Source organism: Cygnus olor, chromosome 17 (genome assembly GCF_009769625.2).
Source record: "Cygnus olor isolate bCygOlo1 chromosome 17, bCygOlo1.pri.v2, whole genome shotgun sequence".
In the NCBI taxonomy this organism is placed as follows: domain Eukaryota; kingdom Metazoa; phylum Chordata; class Aves; order Anseriformes; family Anatidae; genus Cygnus; species Cygnus olor.
The window spans coordinates 5890629-5907969 of record NC_049185.1 but is presented as its reverse complement, the minus strand read 5'-3'; the positions used below and the strand labels follow the sequence as shown (position 1 = coordinate 5907969).

The following is a 17341-nucleotide window of genomic DNA, read 5'->3' as shown; positions in this document are numbered from 1 at the left end:
ATTTCTGTAGCTGTTAGAATCCCTGCAGCAGCTATAAGATGTTTTACAAGTACCTAAGCAGCACATGTAACTGTGATTCAAGAACATTTATCCAGTTAATGATTAAACCTTAATCTATACTTCTGATAGCTTGTCTGCCTTCAGTTTCTTGGGTGGGCATTTCAGATCTTATTTCCAAACTGCATTTTTGTTGCAGTTGTAAAGATGATGAGTATGTTTCTTTTCAAGTCTTTGGTCTTAACACATGAAAGACTTGCCTGGGGTAGAAACTTTGGCTAGTTGTTCTGTTGTGAGAAGTCAGATGAATCCTGTATAAGTTACTCAGTAAAATTTCTCTTTGCAGTGGCTTGTGAACTTCTTTGGCTCTCTCTCTGTTGAAGACTCGGTGGAGTGCCTGCGTGCTATGCTGTCAGCCAACATCAGGCAAAATCTACAGCTTTGTGTGCAGGTTGCTTCTAAGTACCATGAACAGCTTGGCACCCAGTCTCTTGTGGAGCTTTTTGAATCTTTCAAAAGCTACGAAGGTACAGTATTAAAAGGAAGCAGCTTCCTTGGAAGCACTACTCAACTGAAGCTTATAGTAAGGATTGTAGCTTTTATGGGAAAGGCACCTTCACATGGCTGAATCTTGGAATGCATTGATCAAAGCTCTGAGTTCATCACAGTGAATAGCTTTGGGGGTAACTTTGTCTAGAAACTTTCTTAACCCTCTTGAGTAAGTCTCAGAGAGAGACAAAACCTGAAAGGGGGGGGAAAACAAAACAAAACAAAACAAAAAAACCTTCTGCTTTTCCTGCAGTTGAAGGGAAATTACTCTCAGCAGTGTTGAACAAAGTTAAAAGATGAAGCCCATAAGTACACTTGCTTCACTCACCTTTTAACTATATTAAAAACATGTGACTCTTTCTAGGACTGTTCTATTTCTTGGGTTCCATTGTAAACTTCAGCCAGGATCCAGATGTTCACTTCAAGTACATCCAGGCAGCTTGCAAGACAGGTCAGATAAAGGAAGTAGAAAGAATCTGCCGTGAAAGTAACTGCTATAACCCAGAACGGGTGAAGAACTTTCTGAAGGTAAATATTCTGTCTAACAAATCAAGCAATCCTCTGTATGTTTTGCTTAGCAGCAGAACTACAGCCTTCTAAATGAAGGGAAATAGCAACTCAAGTTTTAGCTGGCATGGCCATGAATAGTTTACTATGTAACCAGAATAGGAATCTAGTCCTTTTGCAGGAATATAATAGGTCCTTCTGTGCTATGTCTGGAAAAACAAATTCACCATTCCTATAAAACTAGCCAGTATGATATTTCATGAATTTGGTACAAGTTGTGTTTTCACCTAACGGTAGGTGAATCCAGGTTGGCAGAAGGAAATACTGTGCTGAAGTATCAGCCGAAGCTTTATCAATGATATTGGCTAGACGAAGCTTATTAAAACAGGACTCATCATGCACAACACTTTGCATGCTTTGTAACGGGTAAAATGGCATTTTAAGGCCATTTAATTTTGCAGTAAGTTCTTGGCCCAGCAATGGTCTTCTGAATTGATATGTGAATTGGTAGTCATGTTGAAGCTAGGGATGTGGGCCTAATACAGCACTTGTTGAAGAGCCTAAACTTAAAACTCAATTGCCTGACTGGCCATGTGGCACTCATAGTGGCTAACTTCCTTTTGAAGTCAGTTGTCTGCAGGCAGTCTTAAATTTTTGAATGTGTTGTGATTTCTAGTGCTGGGACAACTTGGTCAGACTTTTACTGCTTTGAAAATGCTTTGACAAAGGATGGTTGCTTTCTTACATTTTTTTGCACAAAATACAGGAGGCAAAGCTGACAGACCAACTTCCTCTGATCATTGTCTGTGATCGATTTGACTTTGTTCATGACCTGGTGCTCTACTTATATCGCAATAACCTGCAGAAGTATATAGAGATATATGTACAGAAGGTAAGAAGAATGCACTTTTAAGCTCCTGCTCTTTCCTTCCTTCTAAGGAACTTAACCTTTCGGTTGACTAGAGCAGATTTGGCTACATCTTTTATGCTCACACTTCTCATGCAGAGGCTCTTCATTGAGCCCTCCTCTATCACAAACCTACAAGTGTAGTTTTTCCTGGAATTCATATACAGATGTGTTAGTAACTTAAAAATCACTGCTCTTAAAACATAGTTTAAACTATTAACTAGAACTTTCTTTATGTGGAAGACTGGGGATGGGTTATTAATAATGCTAATAACTGATTTTAATGATTGTGGCTTATTCTAGGTGAATCCCAGCCGTATACCAGCAGTGGTTGGAGGGCTTCTTGATGTGGATTGTTCTGAAGATGTAATTAAGAACTTGATCATGGTGGTTAGAGGCCAGTTCTCAACAGATGAGTTGGTGGCTGAAGTGGAAAAAAGAAATCGGTAATGAAAATTGATCTGTAAACACCAGTGTCAGGCTTTCCTGACCCTGGTATATGCCCAAATTGAATTGGATGCAGTTCTACTGAATGATACAATATTAATATTGTTTTATGTTTCTTTATAGAAAAGCAGTTTAGATTTGCTAGCAAGTCTCTGAATTACATGGGCAATATAAGATGCCTGACAGCACTACATGATGGATAATATGGCATTTGAACTCTAGGTTGCTGAACATCTTCCCATGGGATGTGCCTTTGGAGTAAATCTGGATAAAATTGTCTTAACAGTCTCATTGTAGGCACATGGCAGCTTGTGTAATTAGTTTGTAGCCACCTGTAAAATGTACAAATGGATTTAAGTGTGAAGAGCCACTTAAAACAGAAGTTATAAAGAAAAATGACAAAACTAATGCCACCTGCCAGCTTCCCTGATGTTAAACTGCAGACCTGGCCTCGATTCGTTTAAGACTTATTTAAAAATAGGTGGCCGTTTTCCATCTGCTTTTGTGTTTGACCAGAAGAACTTGCTTGAAGGGAAGGCCAGGTATTAATTAGTATCTGTCATGCATACCTTGATTTAACTTAGAAACCTAAAATATTTTCTTCTTCAAAGGCTTAAGTTGCTGTTGCCATGGCTCGAATCAAGGATTCACGAAGGCTGTGAAGAACCTGCGACTCATAATGCCTTGGCCAAAATCTACATTGATAGTAATAATAATCCAGAGCGGTTCCTTCGTGAGAATCCTTACTATGACAGCCGTGTAGTTGGCAAATATTGTGAAAAGAGGGACCCTCATCTGGCCTGCGTTGCATATGAGAGGGGGCAATGTGATCTGGAACTCATAAAGGTTGGCAAAACTACATTTATAAACATACTTGTTGCCTGAAGCAGAAACTTAGCTTGCTATTTGACTAACATTTGCAGAATCCTGTCTTGCAGTCTCACTCAGGAGTTGAGGTAGACAGGATTCTTCTACATGGAGACAGTAATTTTTATGATAACAAGGAGCTCTCATGCTTTATGTCAAAACTAAAATAATGCAGCTCTGCAGATTTAAGCTACCATTCATATCTTTCATCCACAGACTGCTCAAAATTAGATCAAGTTTACTTGGCCCAGCTGACAAATATACCAATGTTAAACCTTGGTTAACTTGGGTTTCTTTGAGCATTGAGCACTTGATCAACAGAAAGGAGAGGTTGTCACCTAGTTTAACTCGGTAGGAGGAAGAAAATCCTCCCTGAAACTTCGGATTGAAACTAGAATGGGGCATGTGATTTTCCCTTGCTGTGGTTGACCCTTGAAGAGCTGTTCGATGCACAACTAGAAATGAGGAAAATAAATGTTGACAGTCAAACTGCAAGGACTTGTTCAGATAGCATTCCTTTCCTATCTTAAACTTGTTGATTCCTCGAACCTCCCTTAGAAGTTCAAGGGCAAGTGAAGTTCACAGTGTTTTTCAAATATGTCCTAATGTCTCATACTGAACACCAGAGCTTAATGTCAGATTGCAGTTCTTGTGACTGCTGTTAAAGAAAACATTCTCCTACTTGCACTTCTGCCTTATATAGTATATGCAAAGAATGTCAGCTGTGTAGGGGTAAGAACTAGCTTGTTTTGCACTGTGTAAAAGGAAGTAAATGCTGTTTCCTGACAAGACCCCCACTGTAGTTGTTAGAAGGAAGGTATAATCTAGACTTGCCACTAAAAGTGGATGACTTTTCAGCCTGAAGCAACTATTTTTGAAGCAATACCTACTTTGTAGCTGTAAAGATAAAACAAGTAGCTGGCTGTATTCAGCTTGTTTCTTGCTTCAGAATATGAAAGTGGCTCTGAATTGTTTCCATAGGAGACTTTGTTAGGATAGACTTTAACTTTCATGTTAATCATAAAAACCTGTCAGTACCAGTTTTTTCCTTGAGCTGATATTCTGAACGGGTGCTTCAGGTCATGAATGAAAGCTCTTCCTCCTGTGAGAACTATTCTTGAGGCATTGCTCCTTCCTGGGAAAGGGCTCAACTCCTGAAACTAGGCAACTAATAGATGTATAGTGTAAAGGAAAATTGTGCTACTACTAATTTGCTTACAGCGAAGTACTTGAGATTTCAAGAGCTAATTCTGATACTAACAGAACATGACCTGTTGGTAGAAGACCGAATAGGCCTTCAGGTTTCTACTTTTCCAGTTGGACATTTAAATTAGTGGCACTAATAGGGTCATAACTCATAACAACTTGTTGCACTTCTATAGGAAATCCCATATTTATTCTGTACCCTTAATGTTTTTTAACGGGAAACCAAGCTACCTGCTTCTCTGAACATTTCTAGCATAAAGTTAATGACACCAAATAGGTAACCTATTTCTGGCTTTAAACACCAACACCATTCCTCAATTCACTATTTAACACTGCCCAAGCAAGTGGCTCCCTTTCCTTAGGTTTAAAATTTAAGTTCTTCAGGCTTCTGCAGGTCTCCACTTCAAACAGAAGCAGATAGTTACTGTGAAGCCACTGTCACAGTATTTGTGTGTCGGGCAAAACCAAGAGAAGCTATAGGAATTCTGCTGGAGACCTTCTCCATGAGCCTTCCAGATCAGAGGTTGGGTAAGAACTTTGTCTGTGGCATTAGCATTGGTCAGCAATTAGTTCTAGTCAGTTTTTTAGACTGTCTGACTCATAGCTAGTTAAACCTGTCTTGTGGTACTAACTCTTGATGTTAATTCCAATTTTTGCAACTTCTCCTTCAGGTCTGCAATGAGAACTCACTGTTTAAGAGTGAGGCTCGCTATCTAGTACGCAGGAAGGACCCTGAACTCTGGGCAAATGTTTTAGAAGAAAACAACCCATTCAGGCGGCAGCTTATTGACCAGGTACAGCACAAAGGCTAAACTTTGTCACTATAAGGAGAACTCAGAACCTTTGTGAAACACTGAAGTAGCTGTCTTCCCCACAAGGTTCTCTGAGGCCTCATCTCGGTTGTACAAAAGTTTATAAGAGTTTGAGTGGCAAGTATTAGCTCAGAGCTTCATGGTCAGAAAACTTAATTATCAGTAAGATGATATTGTTCTGTCCTATGGAGTGACCCACAGGACAGAACGGGTCTCTAGTGAATTTGCTCCCTGTGCAGTCCCAAGGTGTGACTTTTAATATGTATATCTAGTACAGAAGTAGTTCTTTCTTGCTGGGTATGACAATACTTTCAAAGTTCTGAAGCCTTAATTTGTAGCTCACTGTAATGGGTTGGTAAATATCTTATTTGGAAAAAATGCTTAATATTCTCCTACGTTCAAATCCAGGTTGTCCAAACAGCTTTATCAGAGACGCAGGATCCAGAGGAGGTTTCTGTCACTGTGAAAGCTTTCATGACTGCAGACCTGCCTAATGAATTAATTGAGTTATTGGAAAAAATTGTCTTGGATAATTCTGTATTCAGTGAACACAGGTAAGGAGAGAGCTTTGTTCACAAATTTAGCCTATTCAGTGCGTCCCTTTAGGTTGTGAAGTGACCCAACTTATTTGTGGGCTTCTTGGTTCCAAGACCTAAGCGCTTCTAAATGTGAATAGGCAGGCCAAAAAGGAGAACTTAAGGTTCTTTGTGATTTAAATACAGAGCTAGTTCATGCTATTCAATTTGCAGTGATGCATTGAAAGAAAACAACACCAACACTTGTAAGCAATTTCATTTGGAAGGCAAATATCAATATTCCTCAATCTGGGAATGAAAGGTTGTTGCTATCAACAGAAAGCAGGTGTATGCAGCTGTTGTTGCATGTACAATATGTGTCACTTAAACAGTGCACAACACCTGCTTATAACCTGTGCCTTTTGTTAACCAAAGGAACCTCCAGAATCTGCTGATCCTGACTGCCATCAAGGCTGACCGCACTCGTGTGATGGAGTACATTAATCGACTGGATAACTATGATGCCCCAGATATTGCAAACATTGCCATCAGTAATGAACTATATGAAGAAGCCTTTGCTATATTCAGAAAATTTGATGTTAATACTTCAGCAATCCAGGTGAGGTGTGGTTCCTACATGAACATACAGAATGCTAGTAATAGAGAGAATGGAAAAAAGTATAATGTTAAATTGATTCTCCTGGAATGATTGTAACTTAAATCATTGAGACTTAACAGTATGGTTCCTAAATTATATCAGTTTGTAGCAAAAAGTGGGAATACGTGCAAAGAATAACAAAACAGATTCAAAGTGATGAGTTCAGATGCAGATCTGTTCAAAGTAATAAAAAGATTTTAGAGTGTTGTGCTACACGCTTGTGTGCATGCTGTGTTTGACTCTGAATGACTGCCTTGGAGACTTACACCTGAAAGGGGCAGGAGAATCAAATGCTACTAGGTGTTGTCTTCAGGCCAGAATACTGACTTCTTCAGGGTGGAAGATAAATGATAGCAACAGGAGTTCTGTTCTTGCTGCTCTACTTCACTGGACAGAAAGGACTTTTCTAAAAGCAGTTAGTTTTGTATTGCTTACTTAGAACAACCTATGTGTTTGAAGGAAGAGTTTTTTGTGGAAAGGATGATGTTACAAGGCTTTGATTTTTTATTTTATTTTTTTATCTTGCAATTTCAATTTCAAACAGGTGCTGATTGAACACATTGGCAATTTAGACCGTGCTTATGAATTTGCAGAGAGATGTAATGAACCAGCAGTATGGAGCCAACTAGCCAGAGCACAGCTGCAGAAGGACTTGGTGAAAGAAGCCATTGACTCCTACATAAAGGCAGATGATCCGTCTGCCTACATGGAAGTTGTTCAAGCAGCTAATAGAAATGGTAAGCCAAATTATCTTCAAACTTAAGATTGCTTGGGTAAGAGTTGGGTTATTTCATTTACTCTGAGCAGCAAGGATTCTTGAGATTTGCAAATTCTGTTTCAGAGTAAATTGGACCAGCTAGTCTATGGAGTGGATGAGTCAGTTTAGTGAGATTCCTGTCAACAAATTTGTCTGTTTTGCTACAATAATGAAGACCTTCCTGTGAAGATAATTTAGACCGTTATGGTCTAAATACAACTGAGTATAGTGTATTGATTTTAGCTGTACGTGGCAGAATTGCTTGCCAATTGAATTCTAGGATAGTTGCAAGAAGTTCAACCTTACATGAAGGTGACTCAGTGTTTAGCAGAGAATATCTTAACTCAGATGCAGATGGCTTAGTATCATTGAGCATACTGGTGAAAACTGTGTTCCTGATGTAAGCAAGGAGAGCAAGACAGAATAACTAAATAGAGGATCTGAAATATCTCTTCTCTCTTCAAGATAACTGGGAGGACCTAGTCAAGTTCTTACAGATGGCCAGGAAGAAGGCTAGAGAGTCTTATGTAGAGACGGAACTTATTTTTGCCTTGGCAAAAACTAATCGTCTCTCAGAACTGGAGGAGTTTATTAGTGGCCCTAATAATGCCCATATACAGCAGGTATGTCTTGATCACAGTTCCTATGTCTGACTTGCTGCTTAGCTGACTTGATTCTTGCTGTTACCCTTGTTTACCTTGGACTCCTAATCCAGGTTGGTGATCGCTGTTACGAAGAAGGGATGTATGAAGCAGCAAAACTACTCTATAACAACGTGTCTAACTTTGCTCGCCTGGCATCTACCTTGGTACACCTTGGAGAGTATCAGGCAGCAGTGGACAGTGGCCGCAAAGCCAACAGCACAAGGACTTGGAAGGAGGTAACTAAAACTTGCGTTTTTTAATAATCTGCAGAACACACACTATTGTTGCTCAAAAGCAACATGCTCAGAAGCATAATTGGACTCCTTTGCTCTGTCAGTAATGTGGGAATTAAAGAACAGTTGATTCATAACCATCTATGATGATATTTGATAGTGACTTGCTGTTTCTGGCTACAGAGCACATCTGTATCTTCATAAGCTGTCACCTTGCCCAAGATAATAAAGGTTAGTTTCAGAACAGTGTAAAATGAATGGCAGTATTACAGTAATACCTATTAGGAACTGTAGTAAGCCCTGAATTTGTTAAAGCTTTGCTAATCAACTTTGTCCTCTAATATAAAGAGTCTAAATAAGCATTGCAGTATTTTCCTGTGAACTGACTCTGCTATCTCTCATTACAGGTATGTTTTGCCTGTGTGGATGGAAAAGAATTCCGCTTGGCACAGATATGTGGCTTACACATAGTCATTCATGCTGATGAACTTGAAGAGCTGATTAGTTACTATCAGGTTAGATCACTGTTAATGTCCTAGAAAATCTATACAGTGGACTTGTATCTGCTAATAAAGTGGTCCCAGCTAAAACCTGACACCCTGTGGGACTAATGTTTAATGACTGCAGAAGTAAATTGAATTTATTCTTCCTCTATTTCCTAATAGTTTCATGCAAACTTTTTATAGTAAATGGAAGGGTGACAGCTTTCACTGTCCCTTCTTTTACAATTCTGTTGCCTTATTCGAATAGAGTCTTATAAAACTAAACACTCTAATTTGGAGAGAAAAGTTTGTTGAATTTAAGTAAATAAGCTTTTTATTTTTAGCAAGTTTTAAGTGATAGTTGGTTATGAATTTGCAATTAATCCTTATTTTCCTAATGTCCAGGATCGTGGCTACTTTGAAGAACTGATTGCTCTTTTGGAAGCTGCTTTGGGTCTAGAGCGTGCTCACATGGGGATGTTTACTGAACTTGCCATCTTATACTCTAAATTCAAGCCTCAGAAAATGAGGGAACATTTGGAGCTCTTTTGGTCTCGAGTTAATATTCCAAAGGTATGCAGCAAAGTAACTACACTGCAAGTGAAGTAGGGAAGCTGTTAATGAATCAAACTGACTGTCTTCTTATTTTATCAGGTGCTCAGAGCTGCAGAACAGGCTCATCTCTGGGCAGAACTCGTATTCCTTTATGACAAATATGAGGAGTATGACAATGCAATAATTACCATGATGAATCATCCCACCGATGCCTGGAAAGAAGGGCAGTTTAAAGACATAATTGCCAAGGCAAGTTGATAGTTAACGGAATCAGGGTGCTGAAAGATTCTTTCAGAACTAAGGCAAAAATGCAAAACAGAATCCCCACTTAAGTTTGCTTAAGCTACTATTACCCAGTTTTCATGCTGTATTTAAAACAAATCATCCAAATAGTTTAGCTCAAGAATTAATCTAAGCTTGTACCCTTTGTTTGCTGTTGCGCAGCACGTTCTGATGAGTGGCAGCCTATAGCACAGAATGTTTTCAGGGACTGCTGAGGATTGTAGGTCACAAGCAAGGGTACAACCTCCTCAATATCTTTGACCTGACTGTTGCCTCAGCCTGAGGTTGTAACATTTATGAAAGATCCTTGCAGAGTTTCCAGCTATTTCAGTGGGAGAAATGGGCTGGGCAGTCCTATGAATGCAGTGGAGAATAGGGTATTAATGAATAGTTTAGATAAGATTTCAGGCTGTGAACCCATTCTTACTGGTCTTACGGGTTTCAAGGCAACAACTTAAGAGTGGTTAAGTTTACAGCCTTTAGGAGTTAAACACATGATCACGTTAAGTCTAGTGGGCTGCCAGTGCTGGGATCTCTTAACCATGGATGGGTTAGAATTGGTTTGGACTGCTCCTGCTAGGTTGTAACTTCACCATCTAGAAGCAGATGACACTAGAAGCAGTCATGAGATTCAACAAGAATTATGCATGCAAGTGTAATGCTACTGTCTGGTGGAAGAAAATTTAAGCTTTTATATAAGAGTCAGATAAACTTTCTGCTGAGTTAAATGATCCAAATTAAGCACCTTAGATTTGCTTGCATGTGAAGTACTTACTAGTGTGTAACCATGCAGGTGGCCAACGTGGAGCTGTATTACAAAGCCTTGCAATTCTACTTGGACTACAAACCTCTGCTGATCAACGATCTTCTGCTTGTATTATCTCCGCGACTGGATCATACGAGGACAGTCAATTTTTTCTCAAAGGTGAGTTTGGGAGATAGTGGGTGAACAGAAAACCCCCCGTGCAAGTAAAGACATTCTAGTCTCTGTCTGAGGAGGGGAAAAAAAGTACTGGTGTCTGTCAGGTGGCTTTCCCTCAAGTATGAGGGACTGAGAAGCAGTCCAGTCCTGGATTAATACGGGAAGCACTAGAAGAGTTAGCATAACTGGCCTAGGAGGCTGTTTCATTTTACTTCCAGCAACAACACAATATGACTTGTCTGTAGTTCTGATAGTAAGCATAAACTCTTGCTATAACAAATGGGAACTTATTTCAGGAATATCAAGTGTCAGAACTAGTATAGTTAATCTTGTATTGAAAATATCTTAATTCCAGGTTAATCAGCTACTTCTAGTAAAGCCTTACCTGCGTTCAGTCCAGAACCACAACAACAAAGGAGTTAATGAAGCTCTAAACAACCTTTTAACAGAGGAGGAAGACTATCAGGTGAGCCCCACAAGAGACCAGTAGGCCTGATCAAAAAAAATATAGTAGTCATGGTTTAGTTGTTTCGCAGCTGACAAGGTGTAATTCCCTTGAGCAAAGGGGAACTTCTGCAGTGTAACAGTAGTGGGGATAGAATCAGACCCTTTGGGCCATGGGTTGCTTTGGTCACAATCTGATAACCTGCAAACAAAGCAGATACCGCAGTTACTTCTCTCAGAACAAGACTTCACAAAGGTCGGCATTGGGTATGTACTTCAGTAGGCAAAACTTCTGTAAACAGATTTTCTTCTGGCCCTGTTGACTGCTATTTGTAAGACAAGCTTTTCTATTCTATTTAGTCCGCAAAGTGAAGTTCGTACAACCAAGTTAAAATCTTGCTGTATTAAAAACAGTCTTTGAAAAAAAGGCCTGAAATATGCAGGGCAAAGAAGCTGTAGCCAGCCATAGCATTAATATCTGTCTGGAGTAACCTAAGCACTTGTGAGGCATCCTTGGATGCTTCTCTCCTGTAGCTCTCACCTACCATCATCTGGAAGCATGGGTAACAATTCTCTCTCAAACAGGGTTTGAGAGCTTCCATTGATGCCTATGACAACTTTGATAACATAACATTGGCTCAGCGTCTGGAAAAGCATGAACTAATTGAATTTAGGCGTATTGCAGCATACTTGTATAAGGGCAACAACCGCTGGAAACAGAGCGTGGAGCTATGCAAGAAAGACCGTCTGTATAAGGTGAGTTAACACAGCTTTTCTCCCTGACTGTCAAAAAGAAGAGTCTGATATCTGAAGCATAGGCTCCTGGAAACTGAATGCATTCTGTTAGCTTCAAATCTGGGGTTCCAATGAATCTTAACCCTTCCCTTGAAGTTTAAGGAAAGAATCTTAGAGCAGAATAGCTTGCAATTTCAAATGTAGACCTTAAGTCTAATTTGATAATGCTGTCCTGTACTCAGAGATCTCTCTATATCCATCAAAGGTATCTGGACGGTTTTCTCTGTCAGTGCAGAACATTCTATGTAGACCTAAAAACTTTGTCCATATAGGGTAGAGATGAAACATGAGTAGAGTGGTATAGCACTTAAGCCTGTAGTGATTTCACATGAGCCAGTTCTTGAGTGCTCTGTAGCAAAGCTGACAAATAGTCTTCAGTTTTGCCAGATACCAAGCAGTTGATGCAGTAGTTTCTTCTGCTGTAGATAATCCTTAATGTCTAATTGTGAGGTAGGTGGGATACCAGAAAGTTTATCTTTGCTTCTTCAAAACTAAGCAAAATCTCATTGGGCCACTTCAAGTACTTAAATGAATGTGCAACAGGCTTTCCTTAAAATGAGCACCTGGACTGCCTGGGAATAAGAGGACTTAAATGAGTGTATATACCGTAACTTAGCTCCTGTACAACATGTGTGGTGATGTGAAAGACTAACTTCTTGGTTTGCAAAATACATGGCCCATCTAGCTAGCAGTTTCGTATACATAAGGTATAAAACAACGAACTGACAGACAAGGATCAAGCTTAACTGTTGTCCTTTTCTGCAGGATGCTATGCAGTATGCTGCAGAGTCCAAAGATGCAGAACTAGCTGAGAAGCTGCTTCAGTGGTTCCTGGAAGAAGGCAAGCAGGAGTGTTTTGCAGCCTGCCTTTTCACGTGTTATGACTTGCTGCACCCAGATGTAGTCCTTGAGTTGGCATGGAGGCATAACATCATGGACTTTGCAATGCCTTATTTCATCCAAGTGATGAGAGAGTACCTTACCAAAGTGAGTATTGCATAGGCTAAGAAGTTGAGTCTTTTAGTCTGCTGGGCAATTAGTGTTATGCAAACCAGGTAAAGCTCTTTGCATGTATTTAGAGTATTATTATTCCTCACACTAAGTCCTCTGGGAATTTCTCTGGGTTTAGTCACTTCAGGCTAGATAGCTAAATTTCTAAATAGAAAGCATAGGACTTGAAAGAGGTGTAGTTAACTTTTGTTTTTAACAATGGGTGTGAGCAACTGTATGCTTTTTAGATCAGCTGCATAGTTGATGAAGTTGAGGACTTGCTGAAGAGAACCTGCATCATTTTTTACTTGGTATAACTGTGAAAGTACTCTGTATGTTTTCTTGTTAGTTATTCAAAAGCTGTACTCTCTGTAACAGTACACACTGTTCCTACATCAACCATATGGGTAGATTGCTGAAAATAAGGTGTTTATGGAAGACAGAACTTCAGATGCATAGTCTGGCTGTAAAATACTGATACCAGTAGCTAGTCTTGAACTGAGAAGGGAGAGATTCTGATCATGTGTGGTCCTGAAATGCTTGTCTCAAACAGCCCCAGGATATTAAACTAAGATTCTTCCTTAAAAGACTCTAGTGTTGTGTAGGACATCACAGTGGAGAATTCTGTTGAAATCAGTAATTTAGAAATGACTGCTTCAGGTTGTCTCTAATCAGTCATGTTAAGTATTCCCCTCTGAATTTTCTTGCAGGTTGATGGGCTGTTCTATAAGGTGACACTGATTTCAAACTCTTTTGTGTTCATTTGTTTCCCTCAATACCCTAGGATTCTTTTACAGGAATCTAGCTGTAGCTTCTGCCAGAAAAGCAGTGTAATTTAGCTCTAACTCATTTTCTGTTCACTTTCTAATGCTGAAAGGATAACTATTCACAAGCAACTTGAAAATCCAACCAGACTCTGCTCTTTTTCATGAGAAATGGAAGCAAGTAATTGAGGACTTGACTGTTTGGGCTCCTAATTACTATATTACAGAAAACTTGTGGCAGGTATCTTTTACAAATACCTATAAGTCTTGCCCATTAGTATAATGAAAGTACTTGCACTGATCTTAAACTCTTCCTCCTCAAATTCTACTGAGGTGAAACTTGCCACACAAGTTCACTTGTACTCCCTCATGCGAAGTGTACCTTCAAGATCATGGTTTTTAAATTGCTGGTTGGATTTACAAGTGATCTCTTACTAAATACCAGATAACTTGTCAGAAGGAAAATCTGCATGATGAAAATGGTTTACAGTGGAACTAATTTAGTCTGAATTAACTACAAACATGAAATTAGAGAATGGGTTTTATAAATGTTGTAGTATGTCTAAAATCCTGTCATGTAACTAACTTCAGAGGTACAAAAGAATAGACTGGTTTATCACCAGAGTGTGTAAGTCTTCCAGAACTTATCTTTCTCTTATGCATTAAACCAAAGGTGTGAAAGCATAGAATAGCCTATGTCCCAGAAGGGGCCGGGTACAAAAAATATGGTAACATTCATTTGGAAACCTTTCAAACAACTTCACTTCTAGGCATCAAATCGGAAAGAAGTTTAGCCTTTGCTGGAGTTGCTGTTTTTGTCCCTTCTTCAGGGTATCTGCTCTCAGCATGCTTGCTATTTCTCCAACAGAGGGAGTAACTGCACTTCTGTTCCCAATTCCTTAATGCTTTAGGGGCAGTAAAGAGTAAAGTCTAATCCAGGAGAGAGTGGGAATCCCAGGCCATAAGTACAGCAATACAACTAGTTTGAAAGCAGTAGCTTTCAATTGCTTTGACCCACAGTAATAGGGACAATATTTGTAACACCAATATTTAGTGTTATCCTGAAAAGCTGTTAGGTTGACAGCTCTGAGGGAATGAGTTAAGATATACTGACACTCAAGTTATTAATTTGAGCATCAAACTTAAAAATAAACATCAGGAAACTGTTAAGCAATAGATCCAGGTAACCTTTCTAAAGTATAATAGAGACCCCTTTTGCAGCACTCATCAAATTGGATATGATCGTTTTAGTGGGAAAGGAGGCTGAGGAGCAGCTGAAATACGGCATTGGGCTAAAAGAAGGTTTTCCCAGGATGTTAGTACTATCTGTATCTGGATATGAAGCTGTGTGATTTTATGCCTTTGCAGCCTTCAGTCTCAATGGTTCGCTTATGGAAGATGTAACTTAAAACCTGAAAGAAGGAAGGTACTGTTGCCTTCTCTGCCCTCCTCTTTCACCCTCCCACCCCCAATTTAAAGCTGTGTTCAGAGCTCCTGCACTACTATAGCACTCTGACAAGTGAGTTTAGCATGAACAGAGCTTTATTTCGCACAACACTGGGTTCTATATAAATCTGATACAACTAGACCACTTCCTATGATGGTTCTAGAATTTCCTCTAAAAGGAGTCTATGTGGATATTAATACAGTTAAACCAGTACTCTGTAACCAGAGTTAGGCTGTAGTTGTAGATAAGATTAAACTTCATGGTCTGGAATATTTGCAAATATCTAGGTGCCCTTAATGAAGGGGAGAGGGCTTGCAGGTTAATAGACAACTAGGTAGACAACTAGGTTAGGCTCGTTTGAGATGATCCTTGGAACTACAGTGAGCTGACTTGTTTTCTTTGTCATAGAGTTAACAGTAACTAGAGCAGGGCTCCCAAAAATGCTGTGCTTGAAGGTAATAGTGGTCTTTCTCAGCTACATTTGACAGCTATTGCAATAAAACTAAAGCAATTGGGAAGGCAGGTTTACAGACTTTCAGTCTGCATGTTCCCAGCCATAGTCTCCAAAATGGACTACAGTAAGGAACCCTTGATAGCTAAGGTACCAGGCATTGAAAGCCTCATGTGATAGTGCAATTCCTGGGCAAGGCCTTCATACATCTCCTGTTCACTTCAATGTAGGTGGATAAACTTGATGCTTCTGAAAGCCTAAGAAAAGAAGAGGAACAAGTAACTGAACCCACTCCAATAGTATTTGGTAGGTGAAAGACTTGGTTTTAATTGATTACCTATTGCCACTGTGGTCTCTCTTTATGGAGGTTACTTGAATGACTGTCTCCAAAGTAAGCTGGTTTCCAGTAGCTAGTAAAATGGTCGTCTCTGCTAGATGGACTGCACAAGTTGTTGAAGTGACACCTCACTCTTACAGTACTTCTACTCTTCAGCTAAAGTATTACTCCTCTTACATGGCTCAGAACCCTAGCTTAGGAATAGCCTTTTAGTACGGTAACAGGAGAGGGGATACCAAGGTGTGCACAACACCAGAAATAACTTAAAGAGCATGCTCATTCCTCCTGTTGTTCCTTTCTAAGAGGAATGTGTCTGCTTTCTGCTCTTCCAAGTAGAAAGGCAGACTGGCTTTCTAGTTCATCCATTTTAAGACAAATGCAGCCAAAAAACCATGGCTGTCCAAGTGTGCTGCTATTTTAGAAGCCCGTATGAAGAGGCATTCTGCTAACAAGCACCTAGAAGTGGCTGGTAAGGGAAGGATGTGACTGGTTCACTGTCTAATGTAAATGTTAACTTAAATTTAATATATGCATGAAGCATGTGTGCTCCTAGTGATGAAAACATATCTTCTATCAAGGTACATTCAGGCCTTTTGCAGCACTTTCCAGACTGAGACCTAACAGACCTAACTAATTGCTTGAATTGTTTTACTTTTGAGTTCTGACCATGCATGGTGTTTAAATAGAATCAGTTTGGCTTTCAGTGTGGTCTTTTCAAAACAAGCCACGTTTATCTTGCCATCAAGAACAGTTGATACTCCTCTTCCCATCTGAGTCTTGCCTTGCTTGCTTAGTTTTCTGGTAGTGAGAGCAGATGGCCTAAGTGCCCACTCTGTGTGGTGCATGTTGAGTAATAGCGTAACTTGCTAGTGTGTGCTTGCACAGTGGCTGATTTTTAGCTAAAAGCCTAATAATCCTGTCCCATAGTACAGCTAGCACTAGGGAACCTTGGGTACTTAAACTAACTTTTTTTTTCTCGTGCTTTTCCAGGCCAGCAGTTGATGTTAACAGCAGGCCCCAGCGCAGTACCTCCCCAGGCAAACTTCCCATACGGATACTCAGCACCAGGATTCACCCAGCCACCTGTTTATGGTTTCAACATGTAACTAGCTCTCTGACAGACCTTTGCTGTCTCTGTTCTCTTCCTTCCCGTCCCTTTTTAACTTCTCCAAGAAGTGTACAATGGTCCTAAAGGCACAGATGACCTTCTGTTGGCTGAACACACTTGCTGCCCTGCTCAGTGAGGAGACTTCAACGGGATGCCTGTTACTGTTATTTATTGATTATTGTCCGGTTACATTTCAACCTCTGAAAGGCAGCTTTTGTTAATGACATTGTGAGACTCTTGTCTGAAGTTAAGGCACTATTTCACTAACTCATATAGCAATAACTGCTTGAGGCCAGGGGGAAGAGCGTATTTTTTTCTTTTGCAAAGCCCATTGAAGGCAGCTGGGAAATTGCCTGGCACCAAGTTGTTAAAGCTTTAGCTGAAGCTACTGAAGTAGCAGGGTTCTTAACAATTCAGTGAAGCATCTCCTTAATAATGAATTGTTGAAAGCTTATGTACATCTGACTACCCCATTTTGTTTGCAGTCTTACGTGCAAAAGAAATTGGGCTTTCTGATATTTGTGCTCTGAATGTTTAGAGGAATATTGGGAAAGCTTCCTTTTCTGGACAATAATGCTGTTGGGGTTCAATGCTGTTGGAGTCTGTTCTATATTTTCTGGAGTAGATCTGAGACTTAAAGAAAATAAATCTTCTCATGCCAGAGA

General features: G+C 39.8%; 1 protein-coding gene across 2 annotated transcripts in view; it reads left to right on the top strand.

Annotated features, from left to right (window-relative positions):
- Window positions 1–17341, top strand: part of CLTCL1 (clathrin heavy chain like 1) — a 37620-nt gene extending 20279 nt beyond the window's left edge. The window contains exons 13-33 of one of the 2 annotated variants that reach the window (XM_040577190.1): window positions 344–524; window positions 911–1074; window positions 1820–1945; window positions 2264–2406; window positions 3019–3253; window positions 5152–5274; window positions 5701–5846; window positions 6243–6426; window positions 7010–7202; window positions 7688–7845; window positions 7938–8102; window positions 8507–8614; window positions 8987–9154; window positions 9236–9385; window positions 10212–10343; window positions 10696–10806; window positions 11370–11540; window positions 12345–12566; window positions 13280–13300; window positions 15462–15537; window positions 16559–17341. In XM_040577190.1, coding sequence (XP_040433124.1) covers window positions 344–524; window positions 911–1074; window positions 1820–1945; window positions 2264–2406; window positions 3019–3253; window positions 5152–5274; window positions 5701–5846; window positions 6243–6426; window positions 7010–7202; window positions 7688–7845; window positions 7938–8102; window positions 8507–8614; window positions 8987–9154; window positions 9236–9385; window positions 10212–10343; window positions 10696–10806; window positions 11370–11540; window positions 12345–12566; window positions 13280–13300; window positions 15462–15537; window positions 16559–16674 — 3093 coding nt within the window. In that variant the 3' untranslated portion in view covers window positions 16675–17341. The remainder of the gene's footprint in view (window positions 1–343; window positions 525–910; window positions 1075–1819; window positions 1946–2263; window positions 2407–3018; window positions 3254–5151; window positions 5275–5700; window positions 5847–6242; window positions 6427–7009; window positions 7203–7687; window positions 7846–7937; window positions 8103–8506; window positions 8615–8986; window positions 9155–9235; window positions 9386–10211; window positions 10344–10695; window positions 10807–11369; window positions 11541–12344; window positions 12567–13279; window positions 13301–15461; window positions 15538–16558) is intronic. The other variant, XM_040577191.1, reaches the window with a different exon arrangement.